The sequence below is a fragment of the Antedon bifida genome, chromosome 7 (genome assembly GCF_963402885.1).
Source record: "Antedon bifida chromosome 7, ecAntBifi1.1, whole genome shotgun sequence".
NCBI lineage: Eukaryota > Metazoa > Echinodermata > Crinoidea > Comatulida > Antedonidae > Antedon > Antedon bifida.
This window is the reverse complement of record NC_136232.1, coordinates 8,091,362-8,115,802: the sequence shown is the minus strand read 5'-3', so window position 1 is coordinate 8,115,802 and position 24,441 is coordinate 8,091,362. Positions and strand designations below refer to the sequence as shown.

Here is a 24,441-nt window from a genome sequence, read left to right as displayed (position 1 = left end):
TCTAAATATCAATCCGCAAAAACACTTACGCCACCAACGTCAAATGTGAAGGGGAGGATCGAGAGACGTTGAGGGATTTTATCGAGCAAAACAACCGGTTGTTTGATGGTCAAGAGGTCGTTTTATGGTGTTTTGCTGCAATTTCTTCCTTTGATAATTTTTATTTGCATTGCTTCTACCTGCAAAAATTAAAATGTCAATTTTAACTTCAACAATTCTTGAGGCAAGCCAACTAAAACGATTGGAGGAGCACAAATATAGCTCACATGGCAAGTCGATCGCGGAAGCGGTCATGCAGCCTTTTTGGAATTGGGCTATCGAGAAGGTCCCTCGCTCGATTGCTCCAAACACTTTGACATTGTCAGGCCTAGCGTTAAACATTGTTAGCTCAGTCCTTTTGATGTTTTATTGCCCAACTGGATCGGAGGAGGTGAGAATATTTATATGAATTATATTTGGCTTACTTAATTTCTATTGGCACGGTTTGCTGTGCATCTAAATTCTTATTAATAATAATTATTGAAATTGTTGTAAAATTTTCCATCCATATTGCTGGACCTCTTGTAAATGTTTGGAAACATAAATTTCATGCATGGTTGATCATGCTGATAGACACTATCTACACCAAATTGACTATCAGCATGGTCGATATAGAAAACTATTAATTATTACAACATGCATGGTTAATAGATATAAATAAATAGATTAATAATAGTACCAATAAAATACATAAAAATTGTTTTCTTTTTCACAGGCACCAGGCTTTGTATATATTTTCTGTGCCGTTTGTCTTTTCATTTATCAAACATTAGATGCACTTGACGGGAAGCAAGCGAGGCGAACCAATAGCAGCAGTCCGTTGGGAGAACTCTTTGATCACGGGTGTGACGCGGTGTCGACAGGTATTCTACGGCACGCATTGATTATTCAATATTTTATTTATTTTAATTTTTTAAAATATTTCAGGATAAAAAAACAAAGATGCACACACATCTATACATTGACTAAAATAACATTACATATTACTAAGCATTTTACAACTGTAAAAGTCACTAGAATATTTGTATAAAATACATGAATAAAAACACAATACATGATTATACTGTATCTTACCTTATTTTATTGATTTTTTTGGTCAGTTTTTGTAGGCATTGCAACTTCAATAACACTGCAGCTAGGAGCACATCCAAATAAGTTCTTTTTCATGTGTTTCGCTGGGCTGTTGCTGTTTTACACTGCACACTGGCAAACTTACGTTTCAGGAACACTACGGTTTGGAAAGTAAATAAACTTTTCATTGTTTTAAAGTTTGCTTTGCAAAAAATTTAGTTGTGTTAAACACTTGGATTTAAAAATAAATGTGGCCTTGATTCACACACTTTTTATATAATTTATGTGAATTAATGTGTGTTCTCAGCTGAAAGCAATGCATATGCCAACGAATTGAATAATAAAACTTTAGTAGGCTAGTTTCAGTATATCCTTTTCAATTGTACTGTACACTATCCATCATAGTGAGTTTTACCTTCTTATTTTCAGATTTGATGTGACAGAAACCCAACTTTGTATCATAGGCGCTCTATTTATTAGTGGCTTATTTGGGCCTGGAATTTGGTCTTATCAAGTAAGGATGTTGCCTTGGCTTTTTGACTATTAAATTCACGATATCTTCAAAACAAATATTTACCTTTATTCCAAAGACAGCCTATTGGTTTTTATTAAAGGACTAACATTGCCCTTAATAAATCCGAATTTCTTTCAGAATGTACTTTGATCTGTAAAGAGCATTTCATTTGCCCAAACAAAAACAACAGTCCATGCAAATGAATAAAAATTGTATTATTTTTCAGTTTCATGGTTATAAAGTAAGCACATTTGTGTTAGTATTTTCAACAATTATGACATTGCTTACATTCTACCAGTCATTTTCAATCATCTTTGGTGAAGGTGGATCTGGCAGAAATGGATCAACTGTAGCTGTAAGTAATGTTACGTTATATCATATTATTTATTTCGCCATATAGTATACAAAACAAACATACACACAGAACAAATGTAAATCAATAAGGCAGGATTAACTAATAAATGTTAACAAACAAAAAACAAAAATAACAGGAGAGGCTCTCCACAAAGAAATACATACAAAGAATTAAATGTTTTAAAACGATTAAAATTGTGAAATAAAATAAGTAAAAAAGCCATGTGACTTACCATTGCTTCACTATTTGAATTCGGTTTTCAGAGGTAGAACAAAAGCAACATGATAGTTCCTTTTACTGCTTCTTTGATTGTACTTTTGTACTGTAATTTTGTCTATGCATCTGAGTTAGCAATATACAATGTATTTATGTCAAAGTTATTTGACATAAAGAGTGTATCGTAATTGGTGAAAATTAAGAATTAAAATTCACGTCCAGATTAAATGTAATCCACCTTTGCAATGACTCCCAATATTGACCCTTTTCGACCTGATAAATTGATCTTATCTCTTCTCCGTTCACATGGTTCATTTTAATATACAGTATTTTGAATTAATAATCTGATATATTTATACAGGGTACAAGTGTTATATCTCCAGTCATACATTTTGCTGCCGTGTTAGTGCTTGCCCTAATGGTCATGTTGAGGTCACCAACGCAACTATTTCAAAATAACTGTTGTTTATTCATTCTCATGTTTGGAATTGTGTCTGCAAAAATTACAAACAAGTTAATAGTAAGTTGAAATATTATATATATATATATTATATATATTATCTTTTATTTATACAAAATATGAACTTGCGTACAACAAAACATAAACGTTTTTTTATATTTTAAGTGTTATCGTTTTTTTAACAGGTAGCGCATATGACTAAAAGTGGTATGGATTTTGCTGATACTGCTTTCATTGGTCCGTTAATGTTATTTTTAAACCAATACCTAGGTCTGCCATGCTCTGATGAAAGGATACTACTATGGGCTGCTACTGTAAGTAATAAGCTGCATTTGTTTGCCAATTATAATACATGTTCAATCCTTACAGAGGAGATGATTGAAGGGGTGGAGGATATGGATGGGTTAAATCATCATGGGCTAGGCAGAGCCTAGACATTTTACCATCACTTACACTGTCAATGTATCTCTAGTTGCACACAATGGCATAGTGACCATGCAACTTTGAAGGCGTCAAGCATTTTTAGCCTTTTCGACATATTTTAATGCTTTTTTATCCCTCTAGGCCCTGCTCAGGGGCTACATAAGCTCTGGGGCCCCTGCTCAGGGACCACATAAGCTCTGGGGTCCCTGCTCAGGGACCACAAATAAGCTCTGGGGCCCATGGCTTTAGCCAGTGATCGCTCATAGCCGTCATTCCACTTGTTATGCATCACATGGTATCGATGATGGCAGCCAGAGTTTTTATTTACTTTCTCTTTTTTTGTTGCAGATATGGTGTACAGCTGACCTGGTACGTTTCTGCTCCATCATTTGCCTTCAAATATCTCAATATCTTGGAATTTACATATTTGAAATTACTTCCAAGCCACCGAGTAGTAAAAAGTCTTCTGTTAGTACAAGTAAAAAACCTGTAACAAGATCAAGTGTGAAAAATAAATAAAAAATATTGGTTGGTTGATACATTTTATTATATGAAAGTAAGTTTCCAAAAATTAAATGCTCTTAGGCTGGTCAAATTCATCTGGTTTTACAGAATGTCCAGTTTTAGAATGAAGAAGTATGTTGATAGAATTAAACTCGTAAATAAGATTAACAGTCCTTAAAGCGTGGTTCCCACTAGCGACGCATCATAATGCCACACATGCAATGTAACAAAATGCCCTTCCAATAATTGTTTTTGCCCCCGCCTGTGTGAAATCAAACCTGCTTATTGCCGTAGACTTTGACCTTGTTCACCCTGCATACTTTTGAGTACATGCTGTACTATGTTTTCCAGCAGTGTTCTTTTGCCTTGCGTTGTTGCATGAAATCAAACTGATTTCTGTAGCGATGTTTGCAGCACTGTTGCGTCGTCGGTTCCCACTTGTGATTATGCACTTTGCGTCGATACGTCGCTGCCTTGCGTTCTAGTGGGAACCACGCTTTAGGAAGGTCTGGTTTTGGGGTAGTTGACTGTATTCTATTAGTCTTAATCATCAACAAAATTATATTGGTAATATGGAGGCTGAAAAAGATTTTAGCTATTTACAAGGTTTTTGTTGATTTTAGTGCAGCTTTCTTGTTTCCATAAAATGTATTCCATGTTTCCAACTGAAACTTTCAATATTATGGTAGAATTAAAACAAAATTTAAAAAATAATTGATAGGATTGTTTGAGTCTCTGATTGGTTTTGCAATATGTAGTGACTTTTAGATTTCACAAGGTGACATTGGCACTGACATTGACATGACACAACTAAATTTTGAGATTAGACTTAATTTTAAAATGGGGTAGTTGCTGAAGCTATCATAAATGCTGGTTTGTAACCTGCACAGATTATTGCTGTGTTGAATTGCTTTGTGTGTCGTGTCACTGACTACAGAGTGTTTACATCAAGAAATTTCTTTTTGTATATCTATCTAACCTAATCTTGGAAACAAAAATCATGGTACTTTTACTGTAAAAATAAGTATTCTTTTCTCTTGATTGTTAACATTAAAAAAGAAAAATAATTTTAAAATATATATAGCTACACATTTGGTTAATATAAAAAAAACTGATAGTTTTAAAATGTAACTTAATTTAAGAATTTGTATTATTTTGTAAACGAATTGGTATTCATTTATTTTGTCTTCCCATGATGCAAAGCAGTTAAAAGCTTAGCATTCTGTAGTATGTTATTCCATTTGGTCAGTTTACTTTTTCCATTTTGATGAAAAAAAAAATATAGAGTTATATCTCCATGAAACCATGTATGGATAAAAGTTATTATAATTAGTTCGGTGAACTTTAAAGTTGATTCTTATGATATATATGTAAATAAAAGTTCATTAGAAGTTTGTTTTAGATGATAATTTTAAAGAAATAATTCAAAATTGTTTAGGTTTGGCAGGCATCCACTAATACAGTACTGCAGTATTGTTGTGTTACTGATAATGTCAACAAATATTTTGTTAATTAGGTTTACTAAAGTAATATCGTGGACTAACAACATTAATTAATGTGACTTAACATTAACAATGTAAATTATGTCAACATTTTACATCCTGATGGGGCCTTATATTATAATATTATTTTATTTTGTTGTAAATTGTTTTATTCTTTAACATTTGAAACTTTTTTAAAACACATGATTTTGGGTGTAAACTGGATTTTTAAGAAATTTTTTATTTAAAAATTAATGAAGTGAAAATAATTGAATTAAACATTACTTTCATCACCAACATGCAGTACTCTGTATATTAATTTTGTTTTTGTAAACAATAAGTTTTGCATCACATGGTGGCGCACCTCTGTACTGTGTACGCTCGAGCAATTTAACAACACATAACCAACCGGAAACAAAAAAAGGGAGGAAGGTCACGAAGTTGTTTTTGATCGACGTGATCGCGCCGTATATCGATCATCGGTGGATAGTGGAAACTAAAAAAAATTATTAAAAATTATTTTATAACATGGCAGGAAATTCTGTGGAAGACAGAACCGAAAATATGGAAACGACGCAATCTCCAACTCCCAATTCAACCTCTCATCCAGCTGTTGAGGATGACGAAATAAAGAGTAAAAAGCCGGGAGGTAGGCCTACATTTTCTTGATATTTTGGCTAGCCTAGGCCTAGGCCTCCTAACACTGCTCTAGAGAGAGGCCTCGCTCGGCTGAGTTAGGCGCGCCCATCCACCAGGTTATACTTAGCTAAGCCTAAGCGGTGAAGGGCCGATCCAGCCGGCCCATAGTTAAATAGTACTATTAGTTTGGCTGTAGTAACCTCTAGCTAGCTAGCTAACTGGAAATATAATATAGAAAATATATTTAATGATGATCCTTACAAAACAGAATGCAGGAAGAAGTTGAAATTGAATTTATGTTTTTAAAATTATTTAATTATTAAAAAATATTAAACTTGAATTGCATATTTCTATATTATTAGCATCGACATTTCTCAAATTTGAAATATCCCACTTCTTTTTTATTATCAGCTCCTTATTTTTGTATGATTTTACACCTCTGCTGAGGTGACATATTATGTTTTACAATTTGTATAGATACTGCTTTTAAACAGCAACGTTTACCAGCATGGCAACCAATTTTAACAGCAGGTACTGTTCTACCAGCCTTCTTCATTGTGGGAATCGTTTTCATACCTCTTGGTGTTGGATTTCTTGTTACATCAAATAACGTAAGTTTTCAGAATTTATTCTTATAAAACTATACAGTTTTTCATCTTAAAGCAAACATAATATAGTTGTTTACAGTAGTTCTTAAACCCTTTTCAGACTGTTGAATAACGTTCAGAATTTCATTAAAAAAATCTTAAATCAAACATATTATTAATTATATATTTATTAGTTCTTTAAACCTTTTTCAGACATCATGGGCAAGCCTAACGTGTAAATGATATAATTTTTTTAATTTTATTGCTTTTCATTTTTGAAATAATCAAATAAATGAATGAATTTCAAATGTTTTTTTTCTCTGTATTTTTCAGGTAAAAGAGACGATACTCGATTACACCACATGTAAACAAGACAATGATGTGTCATGTATCAATTACTTTAATAACGCAACCGGTACATGCATATGTAAAATACCGTTTAATTTGACGGAAGATTATGAGGTACTGTACTGTAAAGCTCTGTCTACACACTATCAAACTTTATGTAACAAAAAAATGTGATGTGCCCCTCTCATACTGATGTCATATCACTACCATGTTTGGGCACATCACACTTTTTTGTTTGATAGTCTAGACTAGGCATAAAGTTTAAATTATGGATTTACATATAAAATTTAAACTGTAAGATTGACAATTGTAGCTGATTGACAATAATTACTAGGTATTTTTACAATAATATTTTTTCTCAGAATAAACTTTGGCCATAGTGTTAAAACATAATCTTCCCTACTGTAGTTTGTTTCACCAGAAAAGAGTGTAATTTTACTCTTCCTTTGTTTTACCAATAGGGGTGTCCCAAATGAAAGGTACAGTATGTATAGGGAGAGATAATGTTCAATATAGAAATTCATTTCCCTGCACTATTTTAATGTCTTTTTATACCGAAATAAAATGTTTTGAGGCATAAGTAAAAAAATATAGTTAGAGTTGCTTTTTAATTTTTCAGATTTGCAAGGAAGTTTGAATGTATCCTATTTTTCTTTTTTTTAGAAACAAGTATACATATACTATCGACTTGAAAATTACTACCAGAATCACCGACGATATGTAAACTCACGAGATGACCTTCAGCTGCTAGGTCAAAGCGTAAACGAACCATCTAAAGAATGTGCACCGTATCAATATGCCGATGTGGACAATGTATCGATGGCTATTTTGCCTTGTGGCGCCATTGCCAACAGCCTTTTCAATGGTATTTACATTTTTCGATTTTTTTAAAAACATGATTATGTATTTAAACTGTAATTATTTCTCAGCTACTGCCTCTTTTAATTAATTATCTCTTTTGTATATCTTATTATGCATACCTTTTGAAAAAATAATTTATATGTTTGTATTTTTGTATGTTTTTTTTTCGAGGGCCCTTAATGATCATTCCTTCACTGGAACTGGATAGGCCACCCTCATTAATAAATAATAAGTAATAAATAAAAAATAGATAAAAAAATGGAAAAATTCCAATATTTTTTTGAGATTCCAGTTTTCAGTAAACTGTGATGATGATAATTGTTTATATTTGTTTAGATACATTTGAGTTGACTTTTCACAATCAGGATGGACAAAGTAACATCAGTGTGGCAATTAACAAAAATGGTTTGGCATGGCCGAGTGACGTAGATACAAAGTTTAACAACCCAGAAAGTAAGACAAATTATTATTATTTGTTTCCTCAGCATTTTTTGTTTTGTTGTCTGAATTACCCAAGGTGTATTATTATTTTACGATACTCCGTAAATAAATACCATTCTACACACATTTTTTTTTGTTCAGACGTTTTTCATTTAAAATAGCTAAGATTAACTTTATTGGTTTAAATTTATTTTTAAATTAGTTGTGGTATTTTAAAATAAAGAAATAAAAAAAAAGAATAAAGATGTAGGTATATATTGTAAGTGCGCATCCATAATACAGTTATTCTATTGACATTATACAGTATTTATTGATTTTATACAAGTCATTACCATTGACTAGCAACGCTGTTGTCAATATTTAAATTGGATCAATACAAATCAATAACTTAAAGCATGGTTAGATACAAATTAATTTCTTCGTACAATACCTACCACAATTAATGGAAAAGGTATTTTATTTTTAAGGAATCTAATACCCCATTATATAGTGTTATAGATTATTTTGTTTTGTTCCCGTTTCAATTTATGTGGATAAAAAGGTGGTTTTTTTTTTTGCTCTTTTAGAAAATAAGATTACATAATAAAACATATTGTTAAAATGTTCATGTTCCAATCAAAATTGTGGTTTTGTGTGGATCATGTGATGCGTAAACAACAAATGAGTAAAAACACAACATTGCCTATTAGTCTAGTATTCTAGTTTTGGTGTGTATTGGATGAGCATTTGTTAATCCATGGCCATGATCAGTTCAAATATGGGAACATAAAAATGTTAACAGAGTTGTGAGAAGAGTTTAGAGCTGGACCATGTTTAGAGGTCCTGTCGATACTTTTATTTCATGGTTGAGTGCACAGTGTCCTTTGACTTCACAGTTGGGTGCAGTTTTGTGGAATAGTTTGTTTAATTGGGTTTGGCCAGAAATATGTCATAACTCTTGTTTACTTAGTCTTATTATTTATGTTGGGCAACTCAAAGTCCAATGTTATAATGGTCGTATAGTTATACTGTAGTCTTTGTCTAGTTTCTCATCAAATTTTAATAAGCTTTTATTTCTCTTCTGTATTAAATTTCACTTTCATTAAATCATTAAAAAATGAATTTGAATCATCTTTGAAAAAAATTAATATCAAAAAAAGATTTCTTCTTTCAATAAAAAATTTAATTTATTTTGTCCAACTAAAGAGGATGTAATTTTCAATACTAGTTTATTTTACTATTTGAATAAAACTAAACTGAATCATTTTTTTTAGCAAATTTCAGGATACAATGTGCATTTCATCATCTTTTTTTTTTAATTGCCGCTATATTAAATGTTTGGTTATGATTATTATTAGTAGTAGTTTTTCTCTATTCAAGATCTAAACAATCTTTGAGGTAGTGTGAATAATATGCAAGTAAAATAAAAAAAAGTAATATCGGTATTATTAATTTTGTTTTAGGTTTTGAGGACACTGTTCAGCCACCAAATTGGTCTACAAATATCTCGGACATTCCAAACCAACTGCAAAATGAAGACTTTATAGTATGGATGAGAACGGCGGCATTACCAACATTTCGCAAACTAAATGGGCGTGTCAGCCATGTAGGCGAAACCTTCTTTGACAAGCAGCTTCCGAAGGGAATGTACACCCTCACTGTCAACTACCGTATCCTTTACTGTTTATAAATGTAAAATTACAATTACTTTCTGCTAGCTAAAATGGCAGAATGTGGTAGCTGTAAAATGTTGACCAAAAACAAACGTTGAATTTCCTCTAGTTTGTTTTTTCTCTAGACTATAAAGCCATTGAGTTTAAAATCATTCTGCACATGCTCAGAATGATAATGAGCATACGTAGAATAATTATTATGCTCAATTCACGTGGTGCATAGTGAAAACAAGAGTTGTACAATTAAACATTTCACACATTTGAATTACATTTCTAACTTAACTTATTAACGTAGGATACCTAGTCAATAAATTTGAAGGAAAGAAGAGCTTCGTGTTGACAACGACGTCTTGGCTCGGAGGCAAAAACAGCTTTCTCGGTATCGCATACATTGTGACAGGGTCGTTGTGCGTGGCATTTGGCGCTTTGTTTCTGCTTATTCACATCAAGCATGGAAAGAGGTTTGTTTGAATCTGAATTTCTGTTTTTTAATTTAATTCTAGTAAAAAAATAGTTTTGCTTGTCTCATGGGTTTTATGTTTTACATCCAACAGCTACTAAAAGCTGCTAGTGTAATTAGATGAGAACTAAACTCATGCTTTCTTAAGCTCTGTCTACACTATCAAAAAGTTTATGGTAGTGATATGCCCAAATATGGTAGTGATATGACATCATCATGTCCATATGGGCACATCAATTTTTTTTTCACATAACGTTTGATAGTGTAGACAAGGGGTAAGTCTATTTATGAGCAGAAAATCTCCTTTTGGACAGGAGACACCCCTATTTTAATGGAAACACCCCTATAACTCACTGTTTTCTATATCCAATGAATGTGATTATTATTACCAATTTGATGTTTACAGTCCATCATCAGCTATTTAAATATAGTACAAGAGTAAGGTTGGTGATAATAATAAAGGTAACTTATAAATTATATACTAATTTCTCTCAGTATATATTCTACAAACCAAAGACTAAGATTTAGATTTAATAAAGTACTTTTGCATGATACGCTAATTTGATGTTTAATATATACGTCATAGTTGGCCTATTAAACATAATGTAAGAGTAATGAGTAACACTCAAAACTCCTAAATATCGTACCTTCTCAAATAAAGCTTAAGCTCTGTCTACACTATCAAAGTTTATGTGACAAATAAATTTGATGTGTCCATATATGGACATGATGATGTCATATCCGTACCATATTTAAACATATCACTACCATATTTGGGCACATCACACTTTTTTGTCACATAAAGTTTGAGAGTGTACACAGAGCTTTAAGTAGATGCTCCTATTGTATGGGAAATGCAGCCCTTGCTTGTGTTATTTTGCAATTTCTAGTAAAATACTTGATATTCATATTATCATAGAAATAGAAAGAAGGATTGTAGCGATAATCTAGAAATAAAATGTGTAAAAAGGATGAGATAATCTACAAGAGGGTGACTTAAGCTCTGTCTACACTATCAAACTAGTTTGACAAAAAAGTGTGATGTGACCAACTATGGTAGTGATATGACATCATCATGTCCATATATGGGCACATCACATTTTTTTGTCGCATCAACTTTGATTGCGTATACTTTCTTTTGACTTTCTCATTTCTACTTTAACATAGAATCCTAATACATATTTTGCTAAATGCATACATAAGTTATTTCATTGATTACCATGCAAGAGCTCTCATCAAGATCTGTTGCTAATATGCTTTATAACTGAACCTGTGCAAATACACTACATTTATTTGATGAGTCCATTCTATGGATACTGTAAAAAGTTGAGTTAATGAGTTTTTTTCTGCTTCTTTTCTTGTGTCTATTGGTCGGATCCTGACAAAATTGTAATGCTGATTGGGGCATAAGGCATCATCTTTCTTGGCTTACTGTAGCAAGCGTTGTCTTGTCTATAATAATCATTTTGCTGTTCTTCTTTTTCTGATTTTAAATTACCGTAGTTAGCATTTAATATCAAGGTCCATGGATTTTAAATACTGTATTTCAACTGGTTTGTATTTGCTAGGCCCCTGAAGTTTAAATATTTCAACTGCTTTTGATCCATTCTAGATTCTAGATTTATTTGTCCATAAACTGGAAATTTGAATTTCCTTGGGCAATTCTTATACAGATATACCAAACGTATACAAATTAGATAATATATTACCTTACAAGCAAGCTTAAATTAGTTTCAATACCTGCATGATTAACAATATGCACAAATCATTGATGTCTTTTTTACCTTCACTTTTATACAAATCTGCTTCAAAAATAACTTTACCAATTGTATGTAATGGGGCTTAGTTTGGAGAATAACAAGTTTCTAAATAAGCAAAACAATGCATGTTTAATTTAAGATGTTTCTTATGATTTTAACCAATTGGTAGAGTGTGATTCAAAGAGGCTAAAAATAAATACATTTTACAATCTAAAGGGTCTTTCACACATGTTCCAGTTTGGCGCCGGCAAATAATTATAACCAACATCAATGTTGCCGCGTGTGAAAACGGAACATTGTCGTTGGATTAGATTTGCTGGCGCCGGACCTGAAACCGTGCCTCTTCCCTGCTAAAGCCAATTGTTTTAATTATTACTGCATACTGCAATGGTCTAAAAGTAAGCAATTATAAATGGCCTTCTCAGAATAAGGGCAGCAGTGGCTTAAGACCTTTAATGCAATGTTATTTCTATAATTAGAATTTAAACATTAATGACTGTTTTGATGCAGGTATGATTTCCATGAACCTATTGAAACTTAAACAACTTATATGGTGAGTCAATTTTATAAAACATGCAACATGTTTTTCTGGGTGAGGTTTCATTAACATGATTGTGCGCATTTCATTTGTGAGAATCATATGTGATTTAACATTTACTCCAGGATGCGATCCAACCATGATGGTCAAGTGAGAATAGGCAGGTCTATTTGGACACTAGTCATAAGCCTTGTTTGCACTGAACTTGAAAAATGGTAAAATTAATATCATCGGACGATTTGACCATCGTTCGTACTTGGATATTTTCATGCAGTTATAGTTTTACCATAATGTGTGAACTGGGCTTGGAAGTTTTTCTGTCATTTATTCATCAACTGTTTTTGTACCTTGTGTGATTGTCAATTATCTGAGAACCATTTCAATATACACATTAATGTACAGGGTATTGTGTATAGGAATCCATCTTGTCACCAAATTGTGTCACAACAATAATTCATACAGTGACGTAATGCGGCCCTTGGTGTAGCATAGCACTCCTAATGGGCCCTCCAATACTGGGTAGTTGTATTAGGGCTGTTCATCTGGGCCCCTTACTAAGCTCTAGGGGTTTCTGGCTTTAGCCAGTGAGCACTCATAGCCATTATTCCACTGCATCCATGGCTGTTTCTAAAAAAACCATACTAATGTAATAATACAGGATATTTAAAAAATATCCTTCGAAGGTAAGAAGCTATTAAGATATTTTTATCTAGAGTAAAATATCATACTATCAATGTGGTCACAATTTAAAAACATTTTCATACAGTATGTAAAAAACAAAGTAACCAAGCTATAGTATTGTTATTCATTAATTGTTCTGATATGTTTAGGAAGAAGAAAATAATGACTACTAGCTTATTCACGCTAAATCATTGTTTAAATTCAAGTTGGTTCGAGTCATACTTTTCATTCTCACAGATTTTCTCATATTTACAGTTTCTCATAAATTCAGATCTCACAAATAGTAATACATTATTGATGTAATTTTTCTTTAGGGGACTGGATTTATCGACACCAGAGTTTGACAACTAACAACCTATCAAGTATATTATTGGATGAACAGCATCATCTATAGATACACAAAAACAGTGAATAATATGTTGAAAGTGCAGTACACGTAGAATACAAAGTTTACTGTTTAAACTTGGCTGTGCATGATGTATACATCTGTATTGATAGCCTATGAGAATCTCTACAAAAACACCCATCATGACTGTCTGCTACGACCCCTGAATTCCCTAGTTTACTGTCTAAACTTGGCAGTGTATTGATGTACACAAGATTCAATAGCATCTCTACAAAAACACTCCATCACGACTTCCTGCTACAAACTCTTAATACAAAGTTTACTAAACTTGACAGTGCATTGATGTAAACCAGATTCACCTGTATCGATAGTCTATCAGAATGTCTACAAAACACCACCCTATCACAACTGCCTGCTATGATCCCTGAATACTCTACCTAAAATAACGACTACATATTATCCAATCATCTAAACTAAACCTCTTACAACTTAAGTTATAAAAGAATATTATTTTCCACTTTTTTATTTATTCTTTTAGTCATTTTGGAGGATATATAATTGAAAATTGTTCTAAGATGCTGATACAACTGCTGTATATTATACAGTGATATGATATTATGCATATACTGTATATAAAAACGTAAAATTGGATGTAATTATTTTGAATAATATCTATTTGTATTTTTTGTTGTATAAATTATATAACTAAATATTGTATATAAGATTAATTAATATGCATATATGAATATTAAACCTCCTGTAGAGTAGTACTGTAAAAGATTATGTTAATTTGAATGTATTAATGGTTGTGCTGGCTATTGCAAGAAATCTTTGAACAGTTTTAATACATAATTGCTTAAGTTATATGAGACTTTATTTTGATGACCTGACCTGCCAGTACCTGGCTTATTTAACTCCATTAGATAGAGAATTTACCCAGTAGTGTATTGTTTATATTCTTATTAGATTTTAGCACACACTGCTTTTAGCATAGTACCATATTCAACTCCAAGAGGAATTTACTCATCGCTGTATTTATATTCATATCAGATGTTAACATACAGTACCATAGCACATAATTAAAGCGTTTCTCCAAAAATGAGTCTCTCAACCCATTGGGCTGGTCAACATTTGTTTAGTTGCTTGTTTTCACGGAATATGGTTTTGGTAGATTTGAGTAGTATACATTTTAAAAGGCGTTTGGAAGCCAATGAAGTATCCAAACCCCATGTTATCATAATGTTTTACATGATCTTGTAAATACAGTATATAATTTATTTTAAATGTAATTTTAGATGTTGTCTCATAGATTTTTGTAGATTATAGATACACCATGCCCCTATTTGACATCTTTAATGTAAAATGTGTTTACTTTTGATATACTTTTTAACAACAATGGTTCCATTCATTTGTAAGCATTACATTTTAAAGTAAACTTTCACATGGTGGAGCTAGACTATAACCTAATATTAATATGCAATCTTAAGCTGTTCAATTGTAAAAATAAAGTGATTTTTTTTTAATCATGACAAATATTGAATAACCATCTCAGTTGATTTTTAAGTGTTTCTGTTACTGATTTCATTTCATTCACCGAATGTCACCATAATACTGTGTACAATTTCTTTACACACTGTAATTTTTTTTAAACATTAAATATCCATTGATGAGATACACAATTACATTTAAGTTTAATATCATCCAAAAATAGGCCTAGTATAATTTTAAAAGTAGGCTTCCTTGCATGCTCTTGTGCTTTGGAACTTACACACTATGTGACACAATTTTAGAAAAATGTAGTAAAAAGAGTGTATAATAAATGTGGCAAGATGTACATGTAAATGCTTTGTTGTATGATTTTATTCATGCTGTTTACAGACTTATTTACACAACCATAAATGTAACCAAAATAATGTAAATAATGAATATAAAACAAATTACTAATTACTTTTACTATAACCAGAAAGACTTTAAAATAAAAGATGACAATAAACAAGAGGTTAAAATATAGATAAATACATTTTTAAATGAAATAAATCAATTGACATTTTCCAGAAAAGTATTTGAAAAAATTACTAAAGTATGGACTAAATTAAGTATAATTGATAATTTTTCACTTCTATTGATGATTGATGACTATGTTTTCACAAACAAAAAATCGCCTAGTCCGCCCTCTACAATTCGGAAAGATTTTCTATACGTTTGAGACGCGACGACGCCCCCAACTTTAATTAAAATTAAAGAGGAAAACTGGTGGAGTTCGCCATTTTGGGGAGGATTTATTTCGAAGCGAAGAAAGAAGTGAAGAAGAACTTGCAGCAACGCCCATAGCCTAGCCTAAATTATTAAAGCTAAAAATGAGTGGAAATTCTGCATTAGTAAGAACAGTAGAACAGCTTCGTCGTGAAGCTAGAGTTGAACGAATAAACGTTTCAGACGCTGCAAATGAGTAAGTAATATTTTCATTCAGATGATGGGATGAGAGAGAGAGAGCTGCTTGCTTGATTGATGGATGGCTAGGTCAACCAAAACAAAGGTTTCATTCATTATCGATCACAGCATCAAAGCATTGGCTAAATTATAACGTAAATAGCTAGAGTTGTAATGTCACTAGGCCTAAAAGAACTAGGCCCTGTAACGCCAAATGAAGTGACATTGCCAAATGAGGTGCGCGTGGTCTGTATCGCACAAGGCTAGGTCACTTAATTTGGCAGCACGTTTCTGGCGAGCTAATCGTGTTATTAAATATTGATATTATTTATTTCCAAATAAACACAAACTGAAAATTATTATCCTGAGTATTTCTAACCTAATAATCTTTATTCATTGTATGAAATTAAACCATTATAACTGAAACATACGACGAAAATTTACGATTTTAGTGTAAAAAACGAAAGGTACTGCCATCGAAAAATATAGAAAACTCGACATGCATGATGGGAAGCCTACCGACCCCTTTCTAAGCAGCTGGAAAAGAAGACTACTCGTTTTAGCGCCAAAGGGAAGTGTCTGAAGTCACGTCTGCATGTTATGCGGACATGGTCTGGGACAATTTGCCTTTAGCGCTAAAACGTTGATTGTTTGAGTTATGGGACGCCATTTCTGCATTATTTCCTAGTAATATTTTGATTTGACGTTCCTTTCGTCGGTACATTATTCCCATTACTATTTTGTTCGTTTTTATGAATTTCTATGTTTATGTTTTCAAATTAAAATGATTATTCGTTGAATATGAATGTATCCCGTTATTCTATTGATTATATTGTATATATTTTTTTGTTTAACATTGCTTAACTATACAGTTTCCTAACCTTTTAGTTTCATTTTTAATCAATTCCGTTTTTTTTAAATGTATAATGTTATTTATGTTTTTTATTTATAAGTTCTTTAAGAATATGAGTTACATGATCACATTTATTTCACCTATTATACCTACAGTATAACACTATATTTACTTTGATGTCTGAAACATTAAAACATAAATTCGGAAAAATGGCGAACCTAAGTCGCAAATTGTTAGTTAGATATTTGTTATAATTTCATCATTTCATTTGTTACACGTGTGTGTGTGTGTGACCTATAATAAATAAATAAGGGATGGCAGGCTACAGGTAGGCCTACTTCGAGGGGAAATTCATCAAATTGTTTCATCAAAACAATAACTCATAAGGTCGGAAACATTTAGAACATAAATAGATAATGAAACCAAATTTTGAGATATTGCGTTGTTCTCTTTTGTTATCAATCTTTTCATGTCACGTACCGTAATAGAAGGTAACAGTTGAACATGCATATCACAATAAATAAATAATGGTAATTAACTAATTAATTCACCAATCCTAATGGCATTTTCATCAAGTTTTAACAATCTTTGATGTCGGAAACATTCCCAATAATAGAGACTAATTTTGCAATATGTTAGATATTTTATTCAGCTGGTACTTTTTACCTTGATGTCGGGAACATTTGAACATAAATTCGCAATAATGGATCATAATTGTGCAATGAAGTCGTGTCATCTTGTTCATATGATGTGGGAAAAAACTTTTGATGAGATATGGGCTGAGCGAAATTCTAATACTAATTCTGATACTTATTTTGAGGTTGGAAAAAAGCACGTGAATTCGCAAATAATTGAACCTAATTTTGCAAATGAAGTCGTCATCTCATTTGTTCATATCGATGTGAGAAAATGTTTGGACGGGAATGTGGTGAGCGAAATTCTAAGCAAGCTAAATACATGAGTTATTTTAAGGTTGGGAACACAACGTGAATTCGCAAACAATTGAACGTAATTTTGCAATAAAGTCGTTTGTTCAGATCATATTACAATGTGGGAAAAAAGTTTGAATGGGAATGGGGCGTTGAGCGAAATTCTAAGCAAGTATTACTTCGAAGTCGGGGAACAACCTTAAATTCGCAATAATGCAATGGAACCTAATTTTGCAATGAAGTCGGCCACCTTGTTTGATACGATGTTGGAAACACGTTTGGAGGGGTGGACGAAATTCTAGGAAGCTAAATACAGTTAGTTATAACACTAATTATTTTGAAGTCGGGAATATTAGAATTTATACTTAAATGGAACCTAATTTTGCAATGGAGATTGCATGCGTTATTTTCATCTCGGTTGTTCGTTCCATCAATTATACGTCGTACATAATGTGGAACATGCATGCACTGTTATACTTTGTGGGGTGATGAGAGTGGGATGCTACTGTAATCAAGTTAATATATTATTTATTGACATACAGTAATTTAATTAGCTATATCGATGGAATAGTAGATTAGGCTTATATTTACACATTTGCAGCCTTCACTATTTATAGAATAAATCAGCATTAAATAAGCCAGTGGGTAAATTTTTATGGAATTCATTTAAAAGCAATATGCTATATAACATTGAATCACGGTGAAACATATAACAATAAAGAAACAAGTATAGAAAAATGGGTAGATTTAAGAAATACTATTATGCTAATATAATTTCTAATTTGCTACGATTATCAGAAAAGGAATTCACTGTGATACGAGTTACAGGTGGTACTGATCTGATTTTATTTCGTTTCATCTTGTATATAAATTACATTGTATAATCCGGGTTGTAAAATGAAAACAAACAAATGAAAATCTCACAAATTCTTTATGTGTAAAATATTTTAAAACGAGATATAGATGATAATGAAGTGTATAGAAAAATATGAACATTAATGAAATAGGAAGTAATACGGAATTGATAAATGTAAAAATGTTACTGATGAATTGTAACGACATTGGGAATTAACAAATGTGTTAAATAATATGTTTGCGCCACAAAAGAGAGAAAAAAAGCTATCGATGGAATGGTGGGTACGAAATCCATGATAATTTAGCTACTTAGCTGAAATAAATTCGACGGGAACCTGATTTCACAAGAGGACCTCTTATATGAGTTTGTGAGGACTCCTTAATATCATTTCCAGAATTAACCTTAATATCAGTTCTTTTCTAATGAAGAATCTGGGCAATTTACAATCAAGCAACAACACCACATAATTCTACGTGAATTCTACTGTACGTGAACTAGCCTTAATACCGCCTGATTACGGTATATAGGCCTACAGTATTAGCTTCAGAATAAATGACGACGCATTCTACAGATATTTAAAAAAATGAAAATATTAAATTGGCTTCGTCGAACTGTTGTACCTTGATAGACAGACCCCCAAGCACAGGTAAATCCTCAGATTCTGCTTGATCACAGACAATCTGCACTGCAGCACAACTAAAAAGCAGTAAAAAGATTTTGGCACACAAGGCGTATCATATAATTTGCGGACCATGACCGAAGCACTTCCGCTTCGATCTATTCGACGAAAATCAAAAAAGGATAACTATTTTCTGCTTTATATTTAATTTAATGTAATGGTGATCTAATAACAGGCGTAACAACACATAATACATATTGTAGTTCAATACTGGCTCAAATATGATTGTTTTATATAAACTGTATTTTAAAAAATGACAATAGAACTTCAGAACTTCATTTTGCAATAGTACCTAATTTGGCGCCTTAGACGCCAAATTAAGTGCGGTACCTCATTTGGCAGCGGTACCTCATTTGGCGTGACAGGCCCTATTCTAATATAGTATAAAAGAACCAGAAAATTATGTAACAACATATCCGACCTAATAAAACTTGAAAAAAAAACTGTCTACGACGTGTTGTTGGTGTAGCCGGGATAGCCTATATATAATGTGTGTGGTGTAGCATTATTTAATTAGCTATTTTTAAAAACCATTTTTGACATTGTAATGTTTAATAGCATTCATTGATTGTTTCATAGCATTCATTGACTGTTTCATTGATCATTACTTTTTAAAATGATTTACAATTTGGTCCAGATCAGGACAATATCAATATGTACAAGTATTTTTACATGCCATCAATTTATTAATTAATAAAATAACAATTCCTTTGTTTTCTTCTTAGTTTACTGCAGTACGTGAAACAGAACGCCAGTGAAGATTTCCTTCTTAACGGTTTTTCAGTCGTATCTAATCCATTTAAGGAGAAGAAATCATGTACCATTGTTTAAGCTATGTCAAATAAAATATGTGCAATCATTTATTTAGGTAAGGCTATCTTCCGTATTCAAAACCATTATGCATGTGATTTATTATACACTAAAGTTGTATGTAAATCAACAATTTTTAATAATTTCATTCCATGCTATTGCCTATCACCGCCATAATTTTTAGCTGAAGCTTGATCTCTAAGCTCTGTCTACACTATCAAACTTTATGTGACAACAAAATGTGACGTGCCCATATATGGACATGATAATGTCATACCAATACCATATTTTGGTACATCACATTTTTTTGTCACATAAAGTCTGATAGTGTAGACAGAGCTTTAGTCCTATAATTTTTATTAATTAATATTTTTTATTTCAACCTGCTTAATCTTAACTACCTGTATAATTGGAAGATAATTTTATATATATATTTTTTTTTTTAACCATATTTAATGAGGGTGATCCATCCAGCTATTGCTGATCATTAGGGACCCTCAGAGGTTTACAAGACAAACATATACACAAGATGCTCTACATAAACAAAGTCATATTACAAGTCTTTGGGAGTGGAGTAATTTGGTCCTTAGAAAAAATCCTGACATGTGACGGGACTTGAACCCAGGACCCTTGGAGTGGTAGCCAAGCAGCATAATTTATTGATAATTAATTAACATATGTACACAAATTACAGTAATTTAATGATTTATTGATAGTGTACAAAATTACCCTCTAGATCCTTTTTTCTGTCCCGCTTTGATTTCCTAGTTCACTGTTGTTTTTACAATGCCATATTGTTTTATTGGGTGAGGAAAGCTGTAGGATTATATCCAAAAAAATAAAACCCTTATTACAATGGGAGTATTGTTTTTACTCAAGTTTGTAAAGTACTTTATAAAAATAATTGATTGGTTGCTTGAAAAATTAATGTAATTTGATGCTTATTTATGGGCAGGTGGTTGATATGATAATTAGTACACACATACAGTAAGAGTTATATCACTTAACAATGCCCCCTCATTAACATAAAGTGTAATTAGATATGTTGTTGTCATGGCTACTGTTCTCAAATCATACAAAGGAAATCAAATGGTACAGGAATTTATTAAATTGGTTCACTAATAAGTGTAGGTACATAAAAAATTGCTAATCAAAATGTTGACTTGGCTACTACACAATTTATATTTTGATTAGCTATTATGGCTATGCAAAGGTTGTGAATGAAAATATTCCCTGAAGTGTACAGTTTAAAAACATGGACTATGGATAATGGTTTAAACATACAGCACAATACATTTAGAACCTACAAGGAATAATTTTGTACAAATTATATAGGTATTTGTATTCATTGAATTTGTGTACTACACTATGTAGTGCATAAATTATAAAAACGTGATATTCATTGTCACATACATTCATTCATTAGATTGGTACAGTAGTAATATGTATACACAGTTGACATACAAAAGCAATATAATTATTATTATATCATAATAATTGGTAAACTAAAGTATATATGAATAATGAATATTGAACACAAAGGATGCAATCAAACCATATTGCAGAATGTAATATTATGTATTTGAATATATAAATTGTGTAGGATAAATTGGTTTAACAAAGTAAAAGTAATGCAATACCTACTACTAATTATACTGTGATGTGCCCAAATATGGTAGTGATATGCCCAAATACGGTACTGATATATCCATATATGGGTACAGTACATCACATAAAGTTTGATAGTGTAGACAGAGCATTATTATGGAAATAAAACATAAGGAATTAGTATAAGATTCTCTACAAATTTAAATCTGTTTAGCTAGTGTATGTTTGTCCTGGGGAGAAAGAGTTCCCACCTTTGAGAAGGCCAGTGAACAAACTCAGTTATAGCTATCCATGAAAATATGCCTATACACAACAAACTATTCAATATTTCAATGTTTTGGTTTTAATAATTTATTTTTTTTTAAATTTCAGATGGACCTTGAGTCTTGTGTTTCTGTAAAGATACTGTAGATATGTCTTGTGTTTTTTGTTATGTGGTACAGTTCAACCATCGGCATTTATCGACCAATAAGAACACAGTAAACAAGAATTGATGATGAGCAAGAGCCACACACAAAAAGAAGTTGATGTCCCATGCAACTAGTGTATTAATTTGGAGTTTATATAATTATTGTAAATTTGACCAAAATGATTGCATACCACACACACACACTCAAGAAAATCTTACCTTTTTATGATATATAATTCTCTATCTTTAAAGTATTATTATTTAGTATTATTTATTTAAGTTAAAATAATTGTTCTGCACAATTATATTAATGGTGGTTATAAAAGGATACTGTATGTTTTACAGTTTTATTTTTTACTATTTATTTTTTTTCTGTCATCATCAAACAGTCGTGCAATAACCTGACGCTGTACCTTTCATTGACACGTGATATCATGTTTATTAATTATATTAATCAATGCTGTTAAGGATTTAAATGGACTGCGATATAAAAGTCTGTCGAACTGTTTTTGAACATTACTACCCTATAGTGCTGTATCTGTATTTGTTGCAAATAAAAGTTGGTCCATAATGTCTTGATCTTGTACAGTTTTTGTTAAGCTCTGTCCACACTATCTATCTATATGCTTAAATATGGTAGTGATATTGACATATGTCCATATATGGGCACATCACATTTTTTGTCACATAAAGTTTGATAGTGTAGACAGAGCCTTAGACAGTAAAACTCCTACTTTGGGACACTCCTATCCGGGGCACACCCTATTAAGGGACACTTATGTAACAAACAAGAGAAAATATATGTTTAACACTACAGCCAATCTCTATTTATGGGACACCACTTAATAGGGGATCTACTGTGGTCAAACACCACTAACTGTAAATAGTCCAAACATTAAGTGTACTTTGATATCAATTTGGTAAGTGCTAAGTATCTTTACACCACACTATACGTACCGTGTTAGCTATTTATCTGTTGTATTTCCTATCCTGGACTGCAAAGTTTGATTCTTTGTGTGTTGGCTTTTACAAGTTGTTTCATCTTCACTCGTTTTTGAACCCTCTGTATATTAAAAATAAAATCAGATTAATATATTGTTTGAAATTAAATCTAACATCTTTAAAATTTGTTAATTTTCGCACCACCGATTAAGTTATGTACTTTGTTTAATTTAATTAATTACTGTATTTGTATAATGAATAATATTTAGAAGAAATAACTCATACATTTATCTCTATTGTTTGTGACTAAAACATATTTTAAATACACTTAAATTACTGTATAAAATTATTATATGTGACCAGGGTGCAAAGATGTGGTTTTGTGTCAATAGACTACCACCAATTTGATATTTATTTATAATTTATCTTTACTACCATTTGAACAGATTTATGTTTAATGTCATTTTTTAAACACATATTCACTTTTATTTTGCTGTGCTAAGTTGTGTGCAATGTGTAATAGTTTTAGTTTTTTTAAAGTATGTATACACAGTTTAGTTTGAATTAGAGATGCTGTCCATTAATCCAATTGCATTACTGCAGTAATCAGTGACTGTATTCACCATTCAAACTTAGGCTAAGTGAAACACTTACCCTTAACATTTAAAAAATCTAAGTTAATACTGTACAATTAAAGGGAAATACTTAAATATTTATTGAGTTATGATCTCACTTAAGTGTGATTGGTGAATACGGCCACTAATTGTTATGCTTCTGTATGTATTTCAAACAAACTCTTAATGTTATGCACTAAGAAGATTTGGTATAGCCAGTCACATGAAAAAATAGTGCCTCTCAGGAGACATTAGTACATTTATATTTATAATCTTTTAATGGTTACCTAATTTTAATGGATGCACTAATTGTACTGTGTTACGTTTAATAGTATTAAATCATAGAGATATTATGTTCACTATAATATCTTTACAATTAAATATACTGCAGTTTAGAAAGAAAATATATTTCAATAATTTTCAGAAGTGAAAATGTATGTATTCTAAGATTTACAAGGGTGTATAAACAGGGAAGAGTTTAATTCCCTGGGATAACCAATTATTCAATACTCATTGATGAAAATATGTTAATGCAACAGCACAAATTAATATTATCTTTTGGGAATTAACTAAAATGCGAAAATGAGACAAATAACGTTAAAAAAATGAGGATGTTTAACTAAACAATCTCAGCTGAATATGACGTCATGGGAAACGTGATCTGATTACAGAGGAACTAACCATTATGTATGCCATTCATTAATAACACCCTTTTATACAATGTACTTGTCCATCATTGAATATTCATTAATTGTCCACTCCTTTGTGTAAAGTAATAATATATACAATTATTTCAATTATGACTATACCATTTTGATGGTAGTGAATTATTAATAAATTTTATTTGCACATGTGTTTTTGAGTAGTAGTTATGTAATCTGTAAATTATTGCATGCTTGTGATCCCTTTATGAATAAATAAATAAAAAGATCGCA

The 24,441-nt window shown here is 31.5% G+C and overlaps 3 protein-coding genes across 6 annotated transcripts; all 3 read left to right on the top strand.

The window, feature by feature from the left end:
• Positions 1–72: 72 nt before the first annotated feature.
• LOC144847845 (choline/ethanolaminephosphotransferase 1-like) lies at positions 73–5,360 on the top strand. Its single transcript, XM_078704382.1, has 8 exons — positions 73–430; positions 755–902; positions 1,140–1,281; positions 1,540–1,624; positions 1,851–1,979; positions 2,557–2,715; positions 2,841–2,969; positions 3,427–5,360. Exons 1-8 carry the CDS (start codon positions 194–196, stop codon positions 3,595–3,597), a joined length of 1,200 nt encoding a protein of 399 aa, XP_078560508.1. The 5' UTR covers positions 73–193; the 3' UTR covers positions 3,598–5,360.
• A 160-nt stretch (positions 5,361–5,520) lies between these two features.
• Positions 5,521–15,210, top strand: LOC144849049 (cell cycle control protein 50A-like). Of its 4 annotated transcripts, XR_013613946.1 has the most exons (10): positions 5,521–5,712; positions 6,180–6,313; positions 6,623–6,751; positions 7,301–7,502; positions 7,835–7,951; positions 9,382–9,588; positions 9,887–10,052; positions 10,458–10,513; positions 12,322–12,364; positions 13,345–15,210. XR_013613946.1 is itself a non-coding variant. In XM_078706010.1 (9 exons), the coding sequence occupies exons 1-8, from the start codon at positions 5,592–5,594 to the stop codon at positions 12,350–12,352; spliced, it is 1,107 nt and encodes a 368-aa protein (XP_078562136.1). In that variant the 5' UTR covers positions 5,521–5,591; the 3' UTR covers positions 12,353–12,364; positions 13,345–15,210. The 4 variants fall into 4 exon arrangements, 3 of the variants coding, with proteins under 3 accessions (XP_078562136.1, XP_078562137.1, XP_078562135.1); XM_078706010.1 differs by lacking the exon at positions 10,458–10,513; XM_078706011.1 differs by lacking the exon at positions 12,322–12,364.
• Positions 15,211–15,626: 416 nt separating this feature from the next.
• LOC144849063 (guanine nucleotide-binding protein G(I)/G(S)/G(O) subunit gamma-10-like) lies at positions 15,627–23,424 on the top strand. Its single transcript, XM_078706034.1, has 3 exons — positions 15,627–15,825; positions 19,849–19,991; positions 21,914–23,424. The coding sequence occupies exons 1-2, from the start codon at positions 15,734–15,736 to the stop codon at positions 19,952–19,954; spliced, it is 198 nt and encodes a 65-aa protein (XP_078562160.1). The 5' UTR covers positions 15,627–15,733; the 3' UTR covers positions 19,955–19,991; positions 21,914–23,424.
• The last annotated feature ends 1,017 nt before the right edge of the window (positions 23,425–24,441 follow it).